Here is a 23,639-nt window from a genome sequence, read left to right as displayed (position 1 = left end):
GTCGGTAGAGTGTTTGCCTTGCGAGCACAAGGCCCTGGGTCAGCTCCCCGTTTTGGGGATGAAGCAACTGAAAAGTCAAGTGAGTCTTTTTCGATCCCATTGCTTCTGAAGATTCTGCAATGCTTTCTGATGCATATTTTACTGGTGCATCAAATGAGAGTATCACATGTCTTTAAAAAAGAAGACAGATAATAAAAAAACAAGTACAGTGTGAGCATTAAGAACTCTTCACCTGGTTAGGTAAAGCTTTCCTCTAGCATCCCCAGAGTATACCCTGCTAAGAGTGTGTACCAGAGTAGTGATAGTTTTTCTGCTTCTGCTTCCTCTCTTTCTCTTTGGATTTGAGTTTCTCATATCCTTGTTGCTTTTCCTGCTCGCTGAACTCTGACTTTCTTGTGGAGAACTACTGTCTACACTCCAGGTCCTGTGTTTTGGATTGAGTTCCCAAGATGGTTTTAAAGATAGTCTCTTTCAGGACACACCAAATGGAAGAAACTGTATCTCACGGCCCAGCCAACTGAATAGCAAGAATGACAATGTAGACATGGAACACAGCATGATGGTTAAAACCATGAAGATACTTGCATTTGCAACTTGACAAAACAAAAAACACAAACACCTAGTTGTACCTCAGCAGGTGTATTCTTGTGGATGCACAAATCCTTTCGGCAGGATTAAAACAAACAGACAAAGAAGGTTTGGCTATTAGTGCCTGGGTGCATCTCCTCTCTTATTCTAATCACTGTTTCCAAAGTTGTTTCAAGATTGTGATTTTGGTTGCCATTTTCTCAAGTAAAATCTTCCCAGTGTCATGGAAGTGCTGTACCTACCTTCTACTCTACTATTCTCTCTCCCAAATCAAAACAACTGAGTAGGGTGATTGTATTTAATAATTTGAAATAACATGATTGTCTACTCACAACATCAATATCACCAATTTCATATTTTCCCCATTAATTAAAGATTGCTCCCAGTCAGCTTTCACCATTGGGGCTCTCCTGGTGGCGTTTAAATTATATTTATACTTCCGTGTTGTTCACACTCTTTAGCCAGAACCTTTGGTTTACAGGAAAGAGTTTGCTGGTCTCTTTCATTCCCCACTGAAAAATGACTGAAGTTACATTAATTGTTTCTATGACTGTTTATTGTTGATCTTCTCCAAAAAGTTGATATCAAATACAAAGCTTAGTCTGCCTGGCTTTGCTTAGGTTACCATCTGAAACATAAACCAAAGAGATCATGGAAGCAGTCTACATTTAATCTATGCATTTATATATGTAGACGTTGTCTGTGCAAGGCAGGAGGATTGCAAGTTTGAGAACAGCCTCAGTAACTTGCAAGGCCCTAAGCAACTTAGCGAGACCCTATCTCAAAATAAAAAGGGTTGGGGATGTGGTTTAATGGTCAAGTACCCTTGGGATCGATCCCTGGTACCAAAAAAAAAAAAAAAAAGAAAACAATAACCAAAATCCAACAACAATAACAATAAAATTAAGTGTGTTCAATTTTGGGGGAAAGCTTATCTTTAGTAACATTTTATTTAGTCCAATAATTTATATTAATACATACATACTTTGGTAATCATATGATGTCCTTATAAACAATAAAACTGAGCCATGAAATACTTTCCTTTATGAAGGATTTGTAATACTGGCCCTACGTCAGCCAAAAGGAATGGGAAAAGAAGAAAAGTTAGATATTCAAGGGACCGGAACCCAGACATCTGATTCTATGCAAGCTATACCCTAACCATTAATGAGAAATTAACAATCCTTTATATTTTATATCCTGCAAAACATATTCCAATATTTTTCATTTAATTAATATATTTTTCATCTGAATTTCTGTGTTGTAAAAACCAGAATCTAAATTCCTATGTTTGCTATCCCCTGAAATACCATAAAATCTTTCCCATGATGGGGACAACAAAAGAACTGACAAGATTTGTTTCCACTAACTAGATATTTTGTGACCAAAAAAAAAAAAAAAGAATTCTAACGCGTTATCTTCATTCATCTCTAATGGTCCTCACACATTTTCAAGTGCCACAATAAATTCAAACTAGCAAAATTAAAGGAATTAAACTTTCTACAATGTTTTCTGAATGTCACCCAAGGCAGTCATAATTGAACTGTGATCTGTTTTGAACTCATTTCTATTTCAATTCATTAAACGTTTGGGATTGAAAATTAAATTGTAGAAATAAAATGCTTACTGGCATGCTTCAACTGGAAGCAAGACAACAAATGTATGGTTAGCGCTGTCCTCTGGGTACAGCAGAGGTCTCTTTTAATACGATAGCCCAAAATGCCACTAACTGCCTCCCAGAAATTTAGAATTAGCAATGCAAAGGTTACATAAAGTTAAAGGTCATCCCCTTCAGGCAAGAGGGGCCAGCTCCCTACCAAGCTTCTAGCAGACCTGCTTCCCTAGGGCACATCATAAAAGTAATTTACTGACAACTCACCTTACCAGGGGTCATTTGGGGCCTTGAGTTTTCTGGAATTCACTTTTAAGAAGCATGATTAAGTGGGAACAACTATTGGCCCTAAAGTATTTATGCTGAGAACAAATGTCTGTCAGAATTAAATTCTTTGTGTGTGGTGGTTTCAGACTTAAAAAGATGTGTCCTCTGATGAAAAGCACTTATATTCTCTTCAACAAATTAAATCTTGGAATGAATATTGGTTAATTGATTTATTAGGTTAAAAACAAAACAACTTTAGAAACCCCAAAAGACAACAACTGCCTAATAAAAAAAGAGAGAGAATACTTTTACTAAGTTAGTTATAACATTTTCAATCTTTTCTGTACCCATTTGTTCTTACATTGGGGAAAAATGCATTCACGTTATTTCAAAGGAAAATGAAGAGGCTGAACCACACCAAGTAAGTTAACTTTTTAAAAAAATGTGCAAGAAAAGCTATTTCCTGATTAAAACAAATCTGCTTTTAGGCTTTTTGGGGGGGGGAGGGTAATTTTGACATGGTTTAATAATTAGGTAGAGATGGCTTTTGCACATTTAAAAAACCTGTGAAAAGTTAAAATATGTGTGTGTTGGATAAAATTAAAACAGATTATTTGACACTGTGTGTGGGATACAACCCTAATCTATACAGTGCGTGGAAACGAGGCTGGTACTTTCAATTGCACAGCACACGTCTCAGTAATAACAGGGGATGAGGCATACAATTTCAAGGAACACCCACAATGAAAATTATTCTTTCCAAACAGAGAATTGTTTTGGAATAAGTTAGGTTAATTGGCACCATGGGATTTCTCTCAAGGAAACAGAGCACAGAAATCCTTACACGTGCAAGGAAAATGATCAAGAATTACCCTCTTTCCTGGTTCAATTTTTCACATCTAATTTACTCTTTCCACAACAAAATTAACTTCTGTGGATTCAGATGCAGGTAGAAGAAAGGAGCACTCTTTACCAGTTTAACAAACAGGCTTGAAAGGCTGATTTGTTAGAAGAGGTTATTTGCTCAAAAACCAACAACAGAGAAGAAATCCACTGAGAATATTTAGGAATATGCTACTTTTAAGAGTGAATTATGAGTACTTCATAAGGTCTTTATTTTTCATTTAAAAAGTTAGAAATCCCTTACATTTCCATATCCTCCTCATTTCCATATCCTCCTTATTTGGGGAGAATAATATATTTTTATATTCCATTAACATTTTAATCTTCTCCAAATTTGGAATGCCTGGATTTTGACCTTTTTATATGTTAAATCCAAGTATAATTATCCTTTTAAAAAGTAATCATGTGACCCCTCTCCCTCTTAATGTACATTTCCCCGGGAGTACACACGTGTGTATATCATTCATATCGTCTTTGGTTGTGGTTTCCATTTTCATGAATTAGCATTTACAACTGGCCGAAGTGAGCCCTCTCTGTTACCACAATTGATATTTTCCTGTAATTTACAACCTTTCACCAGAACCCATTAAATGTCCTATGTTGCTAACGTACTGAGTTTCAAAATTTGCCCTTTAAAAAACATGAGAAAGGAGGTATAAATTCAGGAAACACCATGTGTGAAAATGCTTATGCTTCATAGGGAGAATTTCTAAAAATTCCTCCAAATACTGATCCACTAAAAGTTGAAACTGATAAGAACTTTAGGTATCATTGACCTTCTTGTTTCACAGGGGAAACTCAGACTGGTAAGCGGCTGGCTCACGGGCACAGAACACCTGCATAGCAGAGCAGGGGTGTTCCACCTATATCCTGGCTGCACTCCTTGCCCTTTGGCATGACTGTTGTTGATCTTGTTTAGAGATCTTAATTCAGATCATATCACTCTTCTGTTCAAATGCCTCTGATGAGTCTTCATTTCACTCAGAGTAAAAGCCAAAGACTTCGCAGAATCTGTGAGGGTCTGCATGGTTTGATGCACAGACTTCCCGCCCCAGTCACACTTGGCTGCTCAACTCTGCAATCTCATCTCCTGCTTCTCTTCTCTTCCTCCACTCAGCTGCAGACTGTTCCCATCCCCTGCACATCAAGCACTGCTCCCCACAGGTCACTGTACATCTTCACTTGCAGATCCAGGCTGAGAAATCACGACACTGTCAACCCTGTACATACAAGGCATTGCCGTGCTGTGTGAACTGCAAGCTGAAGTCTCAGTACACGCTGTTACTGCAGCTTTGAAAAGCTTCACTGAAGAAATGATGACCACACAGAAATGTGAGTGCCCCTCTATGTCAATGTCACAAGGTGCCCAGGAGACTCTGAATTGAGCAATGCTGGCTGGGTTTCCAGATCATTACCTACGTAGGAAAACTTGTGCAACTGGCTGTTTTACATACGTTTAGAGCCAGGAAGTGTCTAAGTTATCACTGAGCCTAGTCCTCTAGTTATGTAGATTGTAGCAAATCCTAGGACTACTTTGTGGCAGCGGAGGAGAGCCACTGGGTGAGTCTACCACACACTGATGAGTTCTCACATTCCCAGCAGAGGTGGGATATTACAGGAATGTGGCCCCCTTGGGCTCAGACACTGACGACTGATGCTGGCACCAGAAGTTTTACTTAATAATTACTAATACTCACTAATAATTAATTCTTACCAAGGAGAGAAGCTCCTCAGCCGTGATATTTGTTTCAATCCAAACATTTTATATGTATTGTTCAACATTGACTCAAAGTCAAAAATCTTAAAACACCACCACCAACAAAACTCCCTGGACAAAGAGACAGCATCTGTAGGAATGATGCCTATTGCTGGGCAAATAAAACCTTTCCTTGGAAGGAGCCACATCCCAGCAAGTCACTGAAGCTTTAGATCAGCTTGAGGGTGACCTGCGTAGAAGCCTGGGGTGTAAATACACTACTAATGTCATGGGGTCATCTGATCTTCCAAATCCCTTGAGATGTAAACAGAAGCTTTCATGGTGACACAGGGAAAAACCACAGACGGGAAGAGAATGTGCTACATGGCTTTTTCAACCTCAGGTCACGGGTGCAAGTCACGTCTAGGGTAGTCGTTGATAACTTATGACAGATGTTTGGTGACCTGGCTGTGGGGGGAAGCTGGCTCAAGTTTGGTCTCACTTTTCCTGAACAGGTGTGCTCACATCCATCCAGGAAGATGTGGGCGCATGGGAGCTGCAGGGCCCCATCTTCCATAGGAAGTCTAAGAATTTAATGGGAATTAAGTGTGGCCACCTTTTTATCCTGTTAAGAGTAGCACTTGCCCATTTTTTCTCTCATCCTCAAGCATCTTTCATTCACACTGTGTACACAGTCTCCCCCCACCCCCAAGAAATTCTTCTGAGCTGTTCGAAACAGCTCTGGAGCAGATGTGCTTCCCAATCCAGAAATAGCCTGAGGACAGATGTCATCTTACTTAAGTTTGTGATCCATTTGGATCAAAGGTGCTTTAGGCTAAGAGGCTGGTTTAGAAACAGCTTATTAGAATTATAAAGAAACAGTGAATAATTTAGCTCTTCTTTTTTTTTAATTTATTTCTTTTTTTTTTAATTTTTTTTTAAATTTAGCTCTTCTTAAAGAGAAAGTCAGATGATTCAATAATTGCATATTTGAAAGGAACGCGCTTTTTTTTTCAAGAATTTTGTGGCCATATGTAAAACTCTAAGATCCTTTTTCAAAATGTTTTATTTTTGCATTAGTTTCAGCTTACTGGATTCAGTTCTCTGATCACATTAAATCACCTCAACTGCTAGCAATGATGGAATTAGTTGAGATGAAATTTATTGTTGTTCTTGCCTTACTACATATAGTAATAATAGTATAATTAGCCCTTCTTTATCTTGAATAAATTATTTTAATACATTTTCTGATTTAAAGTTTAGGCCTGAACAATATTTAAAATGAGTGAATGAATTAACTTGTAATTATATATGGCACTGTAAAATGGAAATTTGCTAGATAAAAGGATTTAAACTTTTCTCCCTTTTGATGAATTCCTGAGTGCCACCGTGCCCATAAACATTGTTACTTGGTATCACAAAGTCATGCAAGCCTAGAAAATTATATGATTTAGAAAAAACTTTTCTTGAGCTTTCCACAGGATAACACAATGCAAAATGATTAATAAACAGCATCTTATTTTTCAAAACTGAAAAATGCAAAGATGATTTTCATTTCTAGCCAATTATCCAATGTTTAAAAACACTTTAGATATGTCTCTAATTCTGACCACTTTAAAATTATGATAATTTAATTGGACATAACTTTCCTATGTTCATATATGAATACATAACCAGTGTAACACCACATCATGTACAACCACAAAAATGGGAGATTATACTCCATGTATGTATGATATGTCAAAATACATTCTACTGTTATGTGTAACTACCAAGAACCAATAAAGCATTTTTAAAGATAAATCATATGAGGAAAAAAATATTATGATAATTTGACATTACCAGTTTTAAAATAACTAAATGTCAATTGATGAATACTTTGACATTACCAACAAATACATTAAAATGTATTAAAGTGATTGATAACCTATTTTCATACATTTATTATATATACATATTTCATATCTTATAAAAACATTTTGTTTGTGGAACTGGGAATTGAATCCAGGGCCTCACATATGCTCTACCACTGAGCCATATCCTCAACCTCTATGAATGCATTTATGTATATATTTGTTATATAAATATAAGGATGAAGGAACATTAAAAGTCATAGGCTACAAAAGTAAACTCCCAAAGTTGGTCATAAAAAGATAGACACAAACCAACGGCCAAATACACTTAGAGATTTTGGAGGCTTTCTATGAAATATTGACTCTGGAATAAGAAAAGGGCCTTTTGCAGCCTGAGGACTGAAAGAGAGGTAGCTGAAGTATTTCACTTATACCTTCTAACACCTGATCTTCAGCCCATTTCACTGATAAGTTTACTGACATTTGCTCTTGCCGGTTTAACTTTAGAACTTTTGAAGTTCTTTCCTGACTTCATGGTATGTTTCACTGATCTCCTTTAAAAAATTAATTTGTTAAGTAATGTGCTCTCTGTAACATGACATTACATATTAATTTTATAATAACTTGACCCCACTGCTCCCCTTCCAACATCTGACATTCTAAATCTGTGCTTTAAGCAATAGTTGCTCGTGGGCAAAAAAATATGTGCCTTTTTAGTTTCCAGTCCCAGTATATTTCCTTTGCAAATCCTATAATTTATTAACTCTATGGCAGATTGACACAAACTGCGTTCCAAAATAAACACACAAGAAAGACCTACATTACTATAATATTCAGGCTGAGAAAAACTACCATGAAAGCAAGCAAATTCTCATGAAAGATTGCTGTGGTACTCGTGGGTCAGACACACTGTGCTGAATCATCATGAGGCATGTCTCTGAGAAGCTCCAGAACAGGGAGGGGCTTTGGCATCATGAGGTGGGCAGCAATAACGCATAGCTAATGTCAAAAGGTGACTTAAAAACGAAGGTGTTGTCTTTCTCTGGGGACACATTTAAATAAAAAATACACATCTAGTTTTATCTTTTGAAGGTAAAGAAGACTCCCCCATGTGGATCGATATAACTTGGTTTCTATGGGACTGCCATATAATTTTGGCACAAATGCTAACACAATGGGAAAACTTCTAGAGGTTATTATTCAAGTCCATCTTAAGAGGGGGCTGTTTTAAATACGAGGGAGCAGGGCTGGGCATCTTTCCTTTCCTCTGCCTACTTGCTGTATGATAGATGCTAACAGCTGCCGAGGCTTAGAAGCACTTCACATTTATGGGACATCATGCATACACACACATACATTGCTTTCTAATCTTCACTCAAATGATGAAGAACCTGAGCCTGAAGAGCATGAGCATGCTCGTAGCAACCATCCACTAGGCCATTTCTAGAACGTGCTCTGCAGTCTTTCCTCCTGGGCAGTGCTGTGCACCAAGGGCACATGAGCAGCATAGCGGTTGAGAAGATAGCATCAGACAAACCACATTTGAAACCGGCACACTCTCTGGTACCTGTAGCCGTGTTATCTTGGACAGTTTACTTACCTTCTGGGCCTCAGTCTGTTTATCTGTGAAGTGGGATATTAACACCTAGGCCACAGGGTTACTGTAAGCATTACAGAGGTCATCTATGTAATGACTTAGCAAAGTAAGTGCCTGAAAACTGGTGTTTCTCATTACTAAGAAAGAAAACGAGAGGTTCCCCGCTAACAAGGGAGCTTGCTTGTAGACTGCAGTATTGAACTCCACACACACACACACACACACACACACACACACACACACACACATTGTAATATCGGGAAAGAAAGAAAAGCTACCGGGTGTCTTTAAAAGGGAATGCTGTGTTACCCTAGGCCATTCAGAGACAGTTACTGTTTTCTTTTCAAGAGGTAATGTCGTCACTGGACAGCTAGGACAACTGACATCACCAGCAGGTCTTCTCTGGTCTCCTTCTAGTCAGGGGAAGTCTGTAGGAGATCGTGACATAGCATCAGGAGATATGCCTTTCCAAGACAGCAGAGACTTGTTCTAGGGTCCCAGTTTCCTGGTTTTTCATTTGTTTCATATGATCACCATAAGATTTCTTAGATTTATAGCCTCTATTTCCTTTGCCCTTCAACTCTTGAGTAAATACAAAGACATTAGCATAAGAGCTTTCCTCACCTCCACTGTGACTTATGAGATCTCACACTTGAGAATGTGGGCCTGTCTCGGGGCAGCGGGAGAGCATTGTGGGACCACGCCAGTTTAAAACAGGATGCACAGTGGAAAATAATCTCTAGATGAAACTAGCTGAAACTGGCACAGACCATGCACACACACACACACACACACACACACACACACACAAACACATAAATATTTTTAAAGTTTTATCAACAGAAAATTCCCAAATAAATGAAAGAATAGCAAGTAAAAACCGCAATGAAACAGAAAATTACACCAATATTATTACACATTACAGGTTGAGTATTCCTTATCTGAACTGCTCTGACCAGAAGTGTTTGGGATGTTGAGTTCTCTTTTGGATTTTGAAATATTTGCATATTCATGATTAGATATCGTGGGGATTGGACTCAAGACTAAACATGGAATTCACTTGTTTATATACACCTTATACACATAGCTTGAAACTAATTTTATGCAATGTTTTTAACAATTCTGTGCATGAAATCAAGTTTCACTGTGGAATTTTCCACTTGTGGCATCATATCAGTGATGAAAGAATTTTAATTTTTGAAGCATTTTGGATTTCAGATTTTCGGATTATGGATTTTATTTTATAATTAATAACTTTTTTCTGAAGGCATTTATAGTAGATTTAATATTAGATTAAATTTATATTTCAATTGAAAACACTTTTCAAAGTACAGAGCATTTCAATGCAAAGTATCAGTGAAGCACAATAAAATACAGATAGTTGGGTTCGAAGTCATGTCATTGCTACCTTTACATTAAAAATCCTGACTAGGATTCCAATTGTTCAGAAAAAAAATAGCAAGTGCTGACAAATGGACTACATCATATTAAAAAGCTTCTGCACAGCAAAGGAAACAAGAGCATGAAGAGAGAACCTACAGAATGGGAGAATATCTTTGCCAGACACTCTTCCAACAGAGAGTTAATATCCAGAATAAGAACTCAAAAACTTAACACCAACAAACCAAACAACCCAATCAACAAATGGGTAGATGAGCTGAATAGACATTTTGCAAAGGAAATATGAATGGCCAATAATATAAATAAAATATATAAAAGTGTTCAACAGAGGAATGAAAATTTAAACTACACTGAGATTTCACCTTACTCCACAGTCAGAATGTCCATCATCAAGAATACAAGGAAGAATAACTGCTGGAGAAGATGCAGGGCAAAAGGAACCCTCATACATTACTGATGGGAATGTAAATGAGTATATCCACTATGGAAATCAGTATGGGGTGCCTCAAAAAGCTAAAAATAGAACTGTCATGATCCAGCAATACCATTCCCGGTTACATCCTTGAGGGAATTAAAGTCAACATCTTATAGAGACAAATGCATACTCATGTTGATCCCAGTTCAATTTACAACAGTAAAGTTGTGGAATCAGTCTAAATACCTGTCCACAGATGAATAGATAAATAAATTGTGGTGTATATATACGCAAGGAAGTATTATTCAGTCATAAAGAAGAACAAAATCATGCCATTTGCAGGAAAATGGATGGAACTGGCAATCATAAGCTTAACAAAATAAACCAAACTCAGAAAGACAAGTCTTGTATATTTTCCTTCGTATGTAGACTCTAGGGATGGGGGTGGGTGACAATGTGAGAGCAACAAGGAGATATTAGAGAAGGGGAAGGGGATCAAGGGAATGATGGGGGGTAATGGATGGGTGGATCCATCTATGTTATTTGCATGTACAAATATGTCACCATGAAACTCTATATAATCAAAACGCACTAATTAAAAAAATCACTGCAGTCAAAAACTTTTCTTGCAGGTCCACATTTTGTTTACATTTTAACTGCAGGGTTTGGAATCAGAATTCTAAACTATAAAAAGAAAAGGTCCTTAAAATTTTTGTTTGGGGGAAGATAATTTCTACCACTTTTCAAATGGATTTATTTAATGTTCATTTCCACCACTTTCTTTCCAATCAGTTTTAATAACTTCTAAGCAGTAATTTGATATGTCAAAAATGTTTTAAATGACATGCAATGTACAAAAACTTTCTAGAATGGTGATTCTTGCATTGTAACGTTTTACAAATATAATTTTCTGCTTTCTTTCAACTAAACATATGCTTTCTTTCAAACTAAAGCATGTTTAAACGCAGAGTTCTAACAATTTTTCAGAGGAAGCATTTCATACATGGTCCAATCACTGGAATATGTATACATATATGCATGCTACATTTCCAATACTACTTTTGAAAAGTAAATTGCTTCTCACTTCTGCTTTGCTTCATTTCACTGAAGCGAAAATACAAGCAATATTTCATTGGCTGCCATAAGATTGCAAATCAGAGACAGAGAAAAATGTGAAAGGTTAGGACTCTGACAAAGTTCAAAAAAATAGAATATTCACCTCAATGGCCTGGTGAACACTCGGATCTCACTCAACTTTCAGTGCTCATAATTGTGCCTGTGATTTACGACCATGTGAAATCAGAGGCTGCCCAGGCAGGGCTGGCCCTGGCGGACCCTGCATCCTCCTCCACATGCTCCTGGAATGGCCAGGCACCAGGACCGCTGTCTCTCAAGAGCCTCACCTCAATGGGCTCAGTCACCCGGACAATCAGCAGCTTTCAGCCTTATGTCCTCTCCTCCCCTGGCAAAAGGACTGCTTCCAGCAGCATCTTTTGAAGTGAGGGTCCGACTAGATAGAGAGGGACAGAGGTCCAGTGACACTTGCTCCAATGATAGACAAGTCTTTCAGCTTTGTCTGCTGAGCTGCAAGCTGGGGGCTGCTGAGGGTGTGGCCCTCTCTATCCTCTGACTACCCAAGTGAACTAAGTGGCAGAGAGGTACACCTGCTAGTTCCCTGCAGGGGCCACCCTGTAGGTGACTGATACGGGCTTGTCCTTTCAGCACAGATGCAAAGCTAAGGCTGACGTACAAATCCTTGCTAGTCAGAGGCTCTTGGGTGAGATTACACTAGAGTACCTTCTTGGGTCTTGGTGATTCTCAATAAGGATTTACAGATAGGATAGCAAATTATGTGTTTTAGGTTAGGAATAATAACAATTTTGCAAACTAGATGAACACCAGGTCCCAAATTGGAAAAAATAAATCAAAAATCAGAAAAAAAATACTGAATAAAATAATTTCCTAATTAGAATTAGCTGTTGAGATTTGTAAATTTCATTTTTAAAACTTTTTATCAGGCACCTTCATGCTGGGACAAGTAATATGCATAGGCCGTGTAAATAACAAAAGGCACGGGGCAAGTGACAAATGGTGTCCAGCCATTTGTTCCCAATGGTCATGTCAGGAATAGGACCTGGGTATAGATGAGGCAGAGGAAATGTGTCTCATTGCTTTGAAGCTCACCTAAAGTTTAACTTAATCTAAGTCAGTCATTTTCAAATTGTCTACATAATGAGAGTACCTGGGAAAGGTTTATGCCTGGATCCCAACCCCAGGTATTCTCATTTAATTTGGGCATTGAAATTTGTGGAAACTCCCAAGTTATTATAATAAGCAGCCACTGGTATACCATTCCCCAGGACTTCAGAGAGAGGAAGCTGGTTCTGGTGTTTGCAGAAGTTCAGATTCAAACTTCAGATGCAAACTAAATTTAAAAATTTTAAATCATGAAGTATCATAGATTTTCCTCCTAGAGATAGAACAGCTTTTGTAAATTTTCCGCTTTGGGATTAAACCACGTCCACCACCACCACTACACACACATGCACACACACACACACACACACACAATCACACACACACACACAAATGAAGACTATAGTGTTCACTGACTAGTTTGATATGTGGGCCATTCTTAAGTGTCAGTATTAGCAATTAGTTTGCACAGGGCATTGCCATCAAAAATCTATCAAATCACTACATGTTTCTAAAACACATTTCTGACTTACTATTTAATCTCAATTTCACAATTTACTTCCTGTCAGCAAAAAGAAGTCAGATACAGTGGAATGAATCTGAAATAATTTTCATATGTACACACATAAATACACCACAGTGAATGCCACCATCCCGAACCTCCACCAGAATGGGGTCCTCATTAGAATACAATATATTCCATGCTTGCAAAATTACATCAAAATGAACACTACTGTCATGTGTAACTCAAAAGAATCAATAAAAAAAAGGAGTCAAGATATTTTAGCTTGACCTTTCCAGGTTTGCAGCTAACTTTTGCCATGTGAGCCACAGGCAGGTGAGGCCCCAGGAAACTACAGTCTCCTCTATTTTAGGTGGCACAATGTTGCTATTGAATAGAGCATCTTATTTTTTAACCCATGTAGGAAGAGTTGTCCAGGCTCCTTAGTGATCAGCTCTTTGCAGATGACCTCTCTCTTAAGCAATTTTAAGAACTGGGGCTGGAGAAGTTTAAGATGAACCAAATACAACTCCTTGCTACAAAAATGGTCTCCCTATACCATGTGACAGAAATCACTGTCCAGTTGTTTTGTGTGTGTGTGTGTGTGAGTGTGTGCGTGGTACTTGAGATTCAACCCCGGGGCACTCTACCACTGAGCTACATCCCCAACCACATCCCTATTTAAAACAATATTTTTGAGACAGGGTCTCCATAGGTTGCCCATGCTGGTCTCGAACTTGTGATCCTCGTGCCTCAGCCACCCGAGTTGCTGAGATGAAAGGTCTGTGCCACTGTACCCGGCACTGTCCTTTGTTAATCAACAGTTATCTGACAAGGCATTCCACACAGGGACATAGCCAATACTAGTGTTCAGAAACTCTTACAATTAGGAATTCCTCTTCAGCTCTGATTTAATTTACACCCACAGATCATTAATTAATGTCACTCTGGGGGGAATCCCCACTGCGGTTTGTAAATTTTTATTCCAAACATGCAGAGGTTAGGCTTAGTATGTATCATTGACTCTGTGATCTAAGTATTGCAATCAATAGTCTGGTCTATTAAACAGCTTAATGCACTCTCTTGGGATTTTAAAACTAAAAGAATAGAGAAGAGGTGACAAGTAAGATAATGTACAAAAATTCTTCGCATTATCCATGCAAAAAAAATTGTTAAAAAATACAAAATACTTCCATGAACACTTTAACTATTCATATATCAAAGAAGCCTGAAACATCACTGTGAAATAGCTAAGAAACTGTTTTCAATTCACAAGCCTCCAAGAGGCATAAAGGCAAAACCAATAATGGCATCAACCCCGATCAACTCATAAGTGTGCTGGCAGCTACCCCGTGACATGGCACATGTAACTCAGAGAGCAAGATAAAGGCCACATCAGCATAACCTGCTTTATCAGCATGTGGCTCGTTACTCACTATACACACTCAAATGTTCCCACCGCAGATTCTTACTTACTGACCTTACTTAACATATTCCACTTTAAAGTATGTCACATCAGTTGCTTTGAATATAGAATTTGAAGTTTATGTTAAGCTCCAGAAGGCCTGGAGCTCTTCTGGCAAAGGGGATGCTGAAGTCTCTAAGATTTCTTGTCAAGGTTTGGCCAAGTTCTGCAGAATTCCCAGAGGCCCCCAGTGCAAACACACTGCAGAGTCATGGCACTGTTTTGTCCTGAATTCTACAATTTTATTGCATGATGAAATGTCTCCATGTCAGAACAGACTATCTCCAGAGAATCTTTCATTCAGTATCCTAATGAATGGATATGAATGGAAACAGAGGAATTCCAAAGTAACCCTAATTTAAAAGGCAGTTCAGGTAGTTAAACTGAAGTGGAACTAAGAATGTTAGTTTAATTACTCCTTATAACAACATTTTCCAGGATTCTGAGCCCCTTTTACATTTATATTTTATCACAGATATCTTTTCAAGATGAACATTTTTATTCAAATAGCATTTGAAAACTATGTACTAGTCTCTCAAATACTGGAAAATATATTTTAAAGCAAATTGGCAATGTGTATTATGGTTTACATCTTTCAACTCAGTAATCATCTTTCTATAAATACATAGTAAGGGAGTCATTCATCAATCAGTTAAATAATATTTATGAGAGTGATAATGGTATTTACAATGGTGAAAAATTACTGGAGTCATTCTAAATGTCTCTAATTAGGAAGCACAGCAACTAAAAGGTTTAAAAATAAGGTTTGAGAAAAGTTTTCAATCTGGGAAAAGTCTCAAGACGTATTGTTAATGAAAAAAGTGGTTAAAAAGATACATACATACGCACATGTATATGCACAGGCATATATGTTTATACATGGGATTTCATTTTAATTTTATTTGAAAGTTGCTTAGGAAAAAAAAGGCAAAACAAAATCAAAAACCAGGAAAACAAGCAAGAAAACAAACAAACAAACAAAATCCCTAAAACCACATTCCTTATCTGTTTTCACATTTACTAACATGGACCTCAATTATATTTGTAGAAAGAAAATAAAATTCCTTTAATTTAGAACTAGAAGAAAGTCTATCAAAATGTTAATAGTCATTTTCTATGGAAACGTTGGAAGATGTTTTAAAAAATATTTCCCCCATTTTTTTTTTTTACACAGAGCACGTTCATTTCCATAGGAAGACAGGATAAACTGCTAGTGAGAAAGGCCCTTTCTGCATCTGTATCTTTGCCCATTAGAACCATCTGTACTGAGCTATCAGGATACATTTCAGAAGCAATTTACAAACCCTGACGTGCAAAACACTAATGCTTCATTTTGATTATCTGCTGTGAATTGCAATGAAAAGTTTTATTGAGTGAAAGGTGAAACCATTGAATTGAGAAGATTTTCCAAATGATCTCTTTTCCATAAAAGGCTTACTTCTCTATGCGGCATGCTTGGTGGTACCTTCACACCATGAGCTTGAGGTCAGGTTGTCCCAACTATGTGGTATTATTACCTGTGTTCTAGTTTACTCTTTTTTTTTTTTTTTTTTTTTTTTTTTTTTTTTTTTAAACGTGGTAGGTGCTGAATAGATTTTAGGAGTATATCATATATATCATATTTTTTCTGACTTGTTTCTTCTGGTTTTGGGGGTGGTATATTTGAATAGAGAACAACAAAAGCTAGAAGGACCTCATTTCTATATAAGTAGGGAAAAAAAATCTTCCTTTGGCGTTTTTGTTTGTTTTCTCAGTTAAGAAATGAAAAGTATAACCAGGGATCCCGAAAACCTACTGTTACTTTGTTTCATTCTAAAATCATCATGAGCTGTTAAACAGCATAATTTTAGAATAATTTAGAATGCCATAATTTGCTTTACAGCTTCCTACTAATATTGTACTGTGTTACTCATGTGAAACAAACCTGACCAAGTTTTATTCATACACCTAGATTATTTAACATCGGAATTCAAAGTAGAGAGGCAGAAAAAAAGGCATAATTGTGCTTATATATCATATAGATGACTAATTATATTGTGCTTATATATCATATAGATGACTAATTATAGATAAACATATTTGACTTACCTGTGAAAACACTGACCAAGGAAGTTATAGTATAAAAAGCATTTTTATGACACAGCCTTGAAAATAGATATGGTAAAAATAAAATAATTTGTAATTGTCAAAATAACCAAAAGATCTCCTTGTTTCAACTAGCAAAGGCTGATATATAATCCTAGTGTTATGTCCATTAGACAATATTGAAACAAACACTTTATAAAGCTAAAAGTAATTTTAAAAGTGAAAATCACAAAGAATGTCAAGATACTAATCTGATCGCATTCCTCAACCGTCAGCAAATAACACAAAACTGTAATGCCATTGTCCTATTCAGCCATCACAACTTTTTTTGCCTCCTTGTTCTCTCCTTCAAATTTCTTTCTTTTAGGACAAAGGATTACCTTCCATGAGGAAGATAGCACTAAAGTAAAATCAACATAGCCAGAGCAAAGAGAAGTAAATTGAAAAAGCCAACCTTTATTCCACTTTGAACAAGTTTGTGAATGTCCAAATAAGGCTCCTTGAATATTTCTCCTTCCGGGGTGAGAATCTTCACGTAACCTTCTTTTTCCAGAATGAAGAGACGGTGGGAGCCATCCCCACTGTGCAGGGCGCCCACAGGCTGCCGCAGCCCACTCACAACCTCCTGAACGCAGAAGCAGTTGTGTTTGTGCTTTCTAAAACAAATTACAGAGAACCAGTAAGCTTCTCTTGAGACGACATAGCTAAGGAATGCCCCCAGCCATCCTTTAACAAACTATTTGCCTTAGAAATCAATGCTTTGGAGAATCATGAAGTGCTGCTAACCCAAGACCCACAACATGATTCATTTAAATCTTTTCCACCGAAAACAATAAAGCAGATTCTGTCAGAGAGTCAGAATCCAAACACGTATGCATTTAAAATTTTCATAAGCTCATTGTCTCATCTTTCAGTGACAATATTTGAAATCAGGTTTTACTCTGAATGATGAAAACTTACAAGAAGGCCCTCAGAGAGAAAATCCTAAGATCTGTATGTTAAAGTTTGATTTGCTCATAATTGTGCTGAATATGTCCACAGCACTATAAGCTAACAATCATAAAATTCAAGTTTAAAACTATACCCATAAAATTCACATGAGTCACAGAGAAGCCAAGCTCATAACACAGGATTAATAGTCTAAGTATTAAAAGCATTTAAGCTATGATTTTAGAGAAGGAACTACCCAAAAGGAAAAAAAAAAAAAGCATCTGAAGATCTGGAGGCCATAGCTGCTGAACATAAGGAGTACAGTTGAGTCACTGTCAAAACTATAAGATTTAGGGCTGGGGTGTAGCTCAGTGGTAAAGCACTTGCCAAGCATGCACATGGCCCTGGGTTCCATCTCCAGCACCTCAAAGACAAAACCCAAAACAAACAATAAAAAAAAAAAAAAAAACTCAATATTTGTCACTTTTTATTTTTTAAAGATTATAAATAACATTTGTCTGTATGGACCTGCTGATCTCTTCAACTTTGTCATATTCTTCCATCTGGTCCAGATAGTTAGATGCTGGTCCCCTGACTTGTTTTCTCGGAAAATCTGGAAAGCACAATCCACCATCTTTTCTTGCATAGTAAAAGCAAAACTCATCTGCCGTTGTTTGAAGAAAACCTTAAAACAATGCAAAAAGATACATGAGAAACATTTAGTGTCATAGCAAAACCACCTCATCGGAAAGAGGTGACATTGGAAAAGATGCTTTTTGACACTATATCAATATTCTAAGGGGAAAAAAAAAACTAGATTAAAAAAACAGGAAAGGGGACAAAATCAAGGGCGGGGAGGTTGGGATTCCCATTTCTTCTTTAATCAAAATTTACAAATTTCATGACATATATGTAATCCAAACCCACTATTAATCTTTCATTTCCTTGATTCTTTTCATATTTCCTCACTAATCATATATTATAATCGGGAGCTCTTTCAAATAGTAGGTGTCTGTTTCTTGCACTTCACTTACAGGTGATAATGATGATTTTGCAATATAAAATTATATTTAAATTATCCCTCCTATCTTCTCAAGCGGGAAAACTGACACACCACTGAGCCAAAACAAAAATACAAAACAGCCTTACATAATATAATGCAAAAGATGTTTTTTCTTTTCTTATATATTAAGAATTTAATATCTATATTAAATATTAATATATTTAATTAATATATTAATATATTTAATTAAGAATTTAATACATAAGAATAAATATAGATATCTTAATAAAAGAAAAAGACTTTATGACCAAAAAGAAAATTTTACAATTTTATTTCATAAGGTGTTGGCTTTTTGTGCATATTAATAAAACTTTCATATTCTGGTTATGATGTTGTTACCAGATTATGATGTTGTTACCACAGTCAGCCGAGACCAGACTCTAGTTACCAGTGGTCCTAAATTGCTTCTTCGGGTCTCATACTTTATTATATTAATAGTTTTAAATTCTGTCTAACAAAGCAGATTTTGTGCTCCCTATTAGTTTTGTGATAAAGACATCAAGTAACATAGCTGAAATGTGGAAGTTCTATAACAAATTCAGGTTTAGCAATTGTTCAGTTTCTAAGAACAAGATTTTGGGGTCAGTTGAGTAAGGCTCACCAATGGAGCAGGAAAGACACTGTAAGCCTATTTTCTGTGAGCTTGATTAGGATGTCAGGATCCCAGTTGTTTAAAGTCTGATGCACATTTTGACCTAATTTTTGGATGAAATGTGCCCTTCAATACTGAGAGAGATTCTCTCAGATTGATTTCCTCCTAGGCTACTGGGAAGGGTCTTGCCTTTGGGCACGAGGCAACTAGAACAGATGTCCTTGAGAATGTGTGTGCCTGTGGCAGAGGGCACAGAAAACGAAGTTCTGGCCCAGTTAGAAGGATGCTCCATGGGTAGGGGAGGAGGTAAGCACCTGGAAGGTGATCCTTCTTTGAAAAAGATCAAGAATTAAAAACTGGGGATCTAAAATAAGGCTCTGGAGGCTGAGGCAGGAGGATCACAAATTCAAAGACAGCTTCATCCCTAAGAAACTTAGTGAGAACCTGTCTCAAAAACAAAACAACACAATAACAACAAAAACAGGCTGTGGATGTGGCTCAGTGATTAAGTGCTCCTGGGTTCCATCTTCAATCCCTGGTACAAACCAAAAACAAACAACAAAACTCAGGAAAGGAATGAAGGCGGCCATAACATTTATTCATCTTCAGCTATTCACTGTTTGGGAAAAAATTTTATTTTCTGCTCTCTTTCTTTAATGGCTAAGCACACAGATGAAAGCGGACTAATAGCGGCAAACAAGTCTCTTTTGAGTAAAAATGAGAAGGAAAACTGAATAGCTAAATTCAACTCTTTGCACTGTTTTTGGCAGGACCTTACTTTGGGGAGAGAGAGACACACACACACCTTTGAAGTATTTATTATCAGGCAGCAAGATCTCCATGTCAATATGCATGCAGGAAGCCTGTCAGGCTATGAATCTGTTCATAACTGAATTTGCCAGTGAAAAAATTTGTTTTAATGTGATGTTTACCTATAGGGTCATGACAAATTTTTAAATTTCAATTCAGAGGAAAATGCAAGTTTGTTTCAAAAAATGAAATCTGTATATTCTAGCATTACAAGCTGCAAACCGGTGCCATCTCTAGGGGAAGTTCATGGACAATTCTGGTGGCTCATTCCATTTTAGAAGGACTTCTTAGCTGGCAACAAATGTGAGGAAGTGAGAAATCCTTTTCAAATGGAATATCTTAAGATTAATAAGTGCACGTTTATGAACATTGTGGCCCCAGAAATACTATGCTATCATTGCAAATTAAAAAAAAAAATGTGTAGCTACACATTTCTCCTAGTTTTGGACAAAATCTAGGCAAACTGAATAAGTGTGAAGGAGGGAGCCAGCTCAGAAGACTTATATAAAATATGGCCAGTGTTCTTATAATCACAATCTATTGGTATCTAATATTTTAAAATTAATACTTTCCTTTAAATTACCTGATTTTGCTGTGGGCAACGAAGAAATAGACACATATGTTGTGAAAAGTCAAAAAGGACCTGGTTTCAGGGCATTGGTTAGCACATATTGCAAGGGAACATTTAATCCAGCCTCTGGTTTGGAAGAATACACTGATGTGCTTTTACTGAAGGTGCGTGCTTAGCACATCCTGGGTCATCTTTACGTGATTAGGTCTGCTAAGGATGGATGTTTAGTGAGTATTTGAGCAGCTTTTCAAATTTCTAATGATTATTGAGTATCCTGGACTGTGAGTCCAGTCCTGCCAAGCTACAGAGCACCCTGGAAAATACTGACATGTGCAACAAATACTCCCTGTGGGCAGTCTGGGCTCTTTTCTACACTCAAAGAAGCTCTTTTCCTTTTTGTATGTGTACTCATTGCAAAAAGAAAAAAAGGAGAAAAGAGCTCCTTATCCCCTGGCACTCACTCAGCGACGTTTTCGGGTAGAAGCAGTGAGTCTGGAGGTAACTATCCATTCCCTCCGGTTTGCCCTTGGGATAATAAGACCCATGTGGAAGCATCTGATGAAGTTGGGAGTGGCCGCGGGTTGGGAGAAACTCAATGGACTCAAACCCTTGACCTTGACCTGATTAGCAACAGGATTAAACTACTGAACTGACTGTGCGCAGGCCTTTGACATCACAGTGAGCCACTGCTGAGGAGATCAAGAGTGACAGGAATCACCACTCTACCAGGTGCAGCAAGAAGTAAGGCCCACTGGGTTCATTGGTACATTGCTCAGAGTGCACGATGCCATCTTTCAGTGAACAGCAAAGCACCTGTCTGCTCATGCAGGCAGGAAAAAAGACCTGAAGGGTTGGGCAAAGAGCTCCTGTGATTTTTGAATGTAATTTTGGCATTTCTAGAAATTTTGTGGCTTTACCTCCCTTGAGAAAATTCACAACTGGAGAACATTATGATTAATATAACTCTAGTGTATGACCATTTCTATTGCTTTGTCATTTCTTTTCCCATTTTGGGGAAGACAAGAAGACCATGACTATTTCTGAATTGGAATTTCTAGAAATGAGCTATCTTTCAGGTTATATGAATATTCTAAAATGGCCACACTTTTTTTTTTTTTAATTTGTTCTTTTTTTGCATGACAGTAGAGTGTATTCTGAAGCATTCTTGAAGCAGGAAGGTGAAGGGAAGGGTCAGATAATTGACATGTGTTTCCTAGTGTACTGGGCAATATGAAGAAAATGAAAATGCTTCTGAAGTTACTTCCTCTCTCTTGATACCTTTCAGCATTTTCTTTCATTTCGCGAGATCCGTTTCTTAGGGTACCTTCCTCTTCAAGTTTTTGATTTGTAAGAAGATAAAGTCATTGGTGAGGACTACTGAGACATATTGACCTGTATTTTATAAATAAGAATCCCAAAGTAGCTGTTTTCCACAATCATGGACTTCAGTGGAATACAAACCATATTATTCAATAATGGACTCAGGAAGGTGAAACAAATACAAGCTTACTCTCACAATCGTTTCTGAAAAATGAGTGTTCTGGAAGTCTACAGACACTTCTGTGCTGGCAGCAGGAGCTGAGGGGAGGATTTCCATCTTATTCATCACACTTTAGGAAACGGTAACCGACTTGCCAAGGGTTAGTCTGGCTAACAAATTGATCAACGTAAGTAACCCAAAGGGTGTGTCATTACAACTCTCTTTGGGGACAAATATTTTAAAAGATGATCAGCATGTGATGTGGGAAGGAGAAGCCCCTTCTGCCTGCTGCTGAAGTCTTCCAGAGTCTCTGGAAAGCACCCTTACGGCTCCATCCACCTCGAAAGTGGAGCTTTCATCTGGTTATCTTTCAAGGCTGCCTGGGTGGCCACCAAAAGCACTTGACATCTTGATGCACTTCAGCAGTTTTACATATATACAAACTTTGTAGAAAAATAAATTTGTCATTCGTCACCACATATGTTGATCTGGGGAGTGAGGTGCTTGCAGTTCTCAAATGCTAAAATAACTTTAAATATATAAAGACCCCCACAGACAAGTCCACAAATCTACCATGTTGTATTTATCTGGAACTAGATAAAGGTAAATGAAAATGCTAAGTGTTCATAACACTTTCAGCTTATGGTCTTGAAGGCAAACCTTTAAGATTTGGCAGTTTGCAGCCCAACCTTTATGGTTTCTAATCTGTTATCAGCCCTCTGCAGGCCATCCAGGCACATGTGACCTGTTCCATTTTGCTTTGGAGAATGTGATAAGGAGGAAGAAACAGCTGGTTTAAGGGAAGTCTTAGAAACATGACTGTAGTTTATAAAGACGATAATAATATTTTCTCATTGAATGGGTTTAGTTACACGTTGTGCTAAAGCCAAAGGGAGCAAGCAACCAGTGAAAATACTTCTTTAGGTTATTGAAAGAGATCTATTAAATACAAAAATCTTTATTTCCCAGGGCAGTTAGAATGTAAAAATGTATACAGCAGTTTTAAAAGTTCTCCAAGTGCATCCTACAGTTCTTAAGGCTTATCTTTTCCTTATCAATCATTTAGTTTTATAAACTGCTAACTTCAGTAGTTTTGTTTGTGTGTGATTTGGTCTAACTAAACAGAGTCTGTCTCATTAAACTCTTTTCTTCCTCTTTGTTGATCCCTCCAATTAAAGCAACAACAACTCAAGTTGACAAACTTTGGATGATTAACTTATTCAATACCCAGGAATCTCTATGTTTATTAGAATCTTGTGATAACTATGTGCTTTCTCATTGTACGAATTTGAATGAGGCTTGTGACTTCTCCTGAGACCCAGTTTCTCTCAGCTGTCCAATGGAGAGGAACCTACTTCATGGGGTTTTGGGGGAGCAAATTAGCCATTTTATGGAGCGAAAGTGCCTTATGAGATGTTTCTTGTTAGGGTTCCCAATCATATTTTATTTAAAGGAATATCTTAAGTTGGTAGACATTCTCCAATCATATATTGGCTTTGTATAAGAGGCTGGCTTTGGTACTTATGCTGGGAGATAAAGAAATTTGTATTGGGACTGGGGTATAGAGCATGTGCTTAGCATGTTTAATGTCCTGGGTTCCATCTCCAGGATCA

General features: G+C 37.4%; 1 protein-coding gene across 5 annotated transcripts in view; it reads right to left on the bottom strand.

The window, feature by feature from the left end:
- HHIP (hedgehog interacting protein) overlaps window positions 1-23,639 on the bottom strand; it is a 110,011-nt gene that overhangs the window by 79,451 nt on the left and 6,921 nt on the right. For all 5 annotated transcript variants that reach the window (XM_079154150.1, XM_079154151.1, XM_079154149.1 and 2 more), the window contains exons 3-4: window positions 18,039-18,195; window positions 17,035-17,236 (exon numbers count right to left, since the gene is read on the bottom strand). In XM_079154150.1, coding sequence (XP_079010276.1) covers window positions 17,035-17,236; window positions 18,039-18,195 — 359 coding nt within the window. The remainder of the gene's footprint in view (window positions 1-17,034; window positions 17,237-18,038; window positions 18,196-23,639) is intronic.

This window comes from Sciurus vulgaris (genome assembly GCF_902686455.1).
Source record: "Sciurus vulgaris genome assembly, chromosome: 9".
NCBI classification, from domain to species: Eukaryota; Metazoa; Chordata; class Mammalia; order Rodentia; family Sciuridae; genus Sciurus; species Sciurus vulgaris.
Note: the sequence above shows the minus strand (reverse complement) of the source record. Positions and strands in the feature narration are given on the sequence as shown.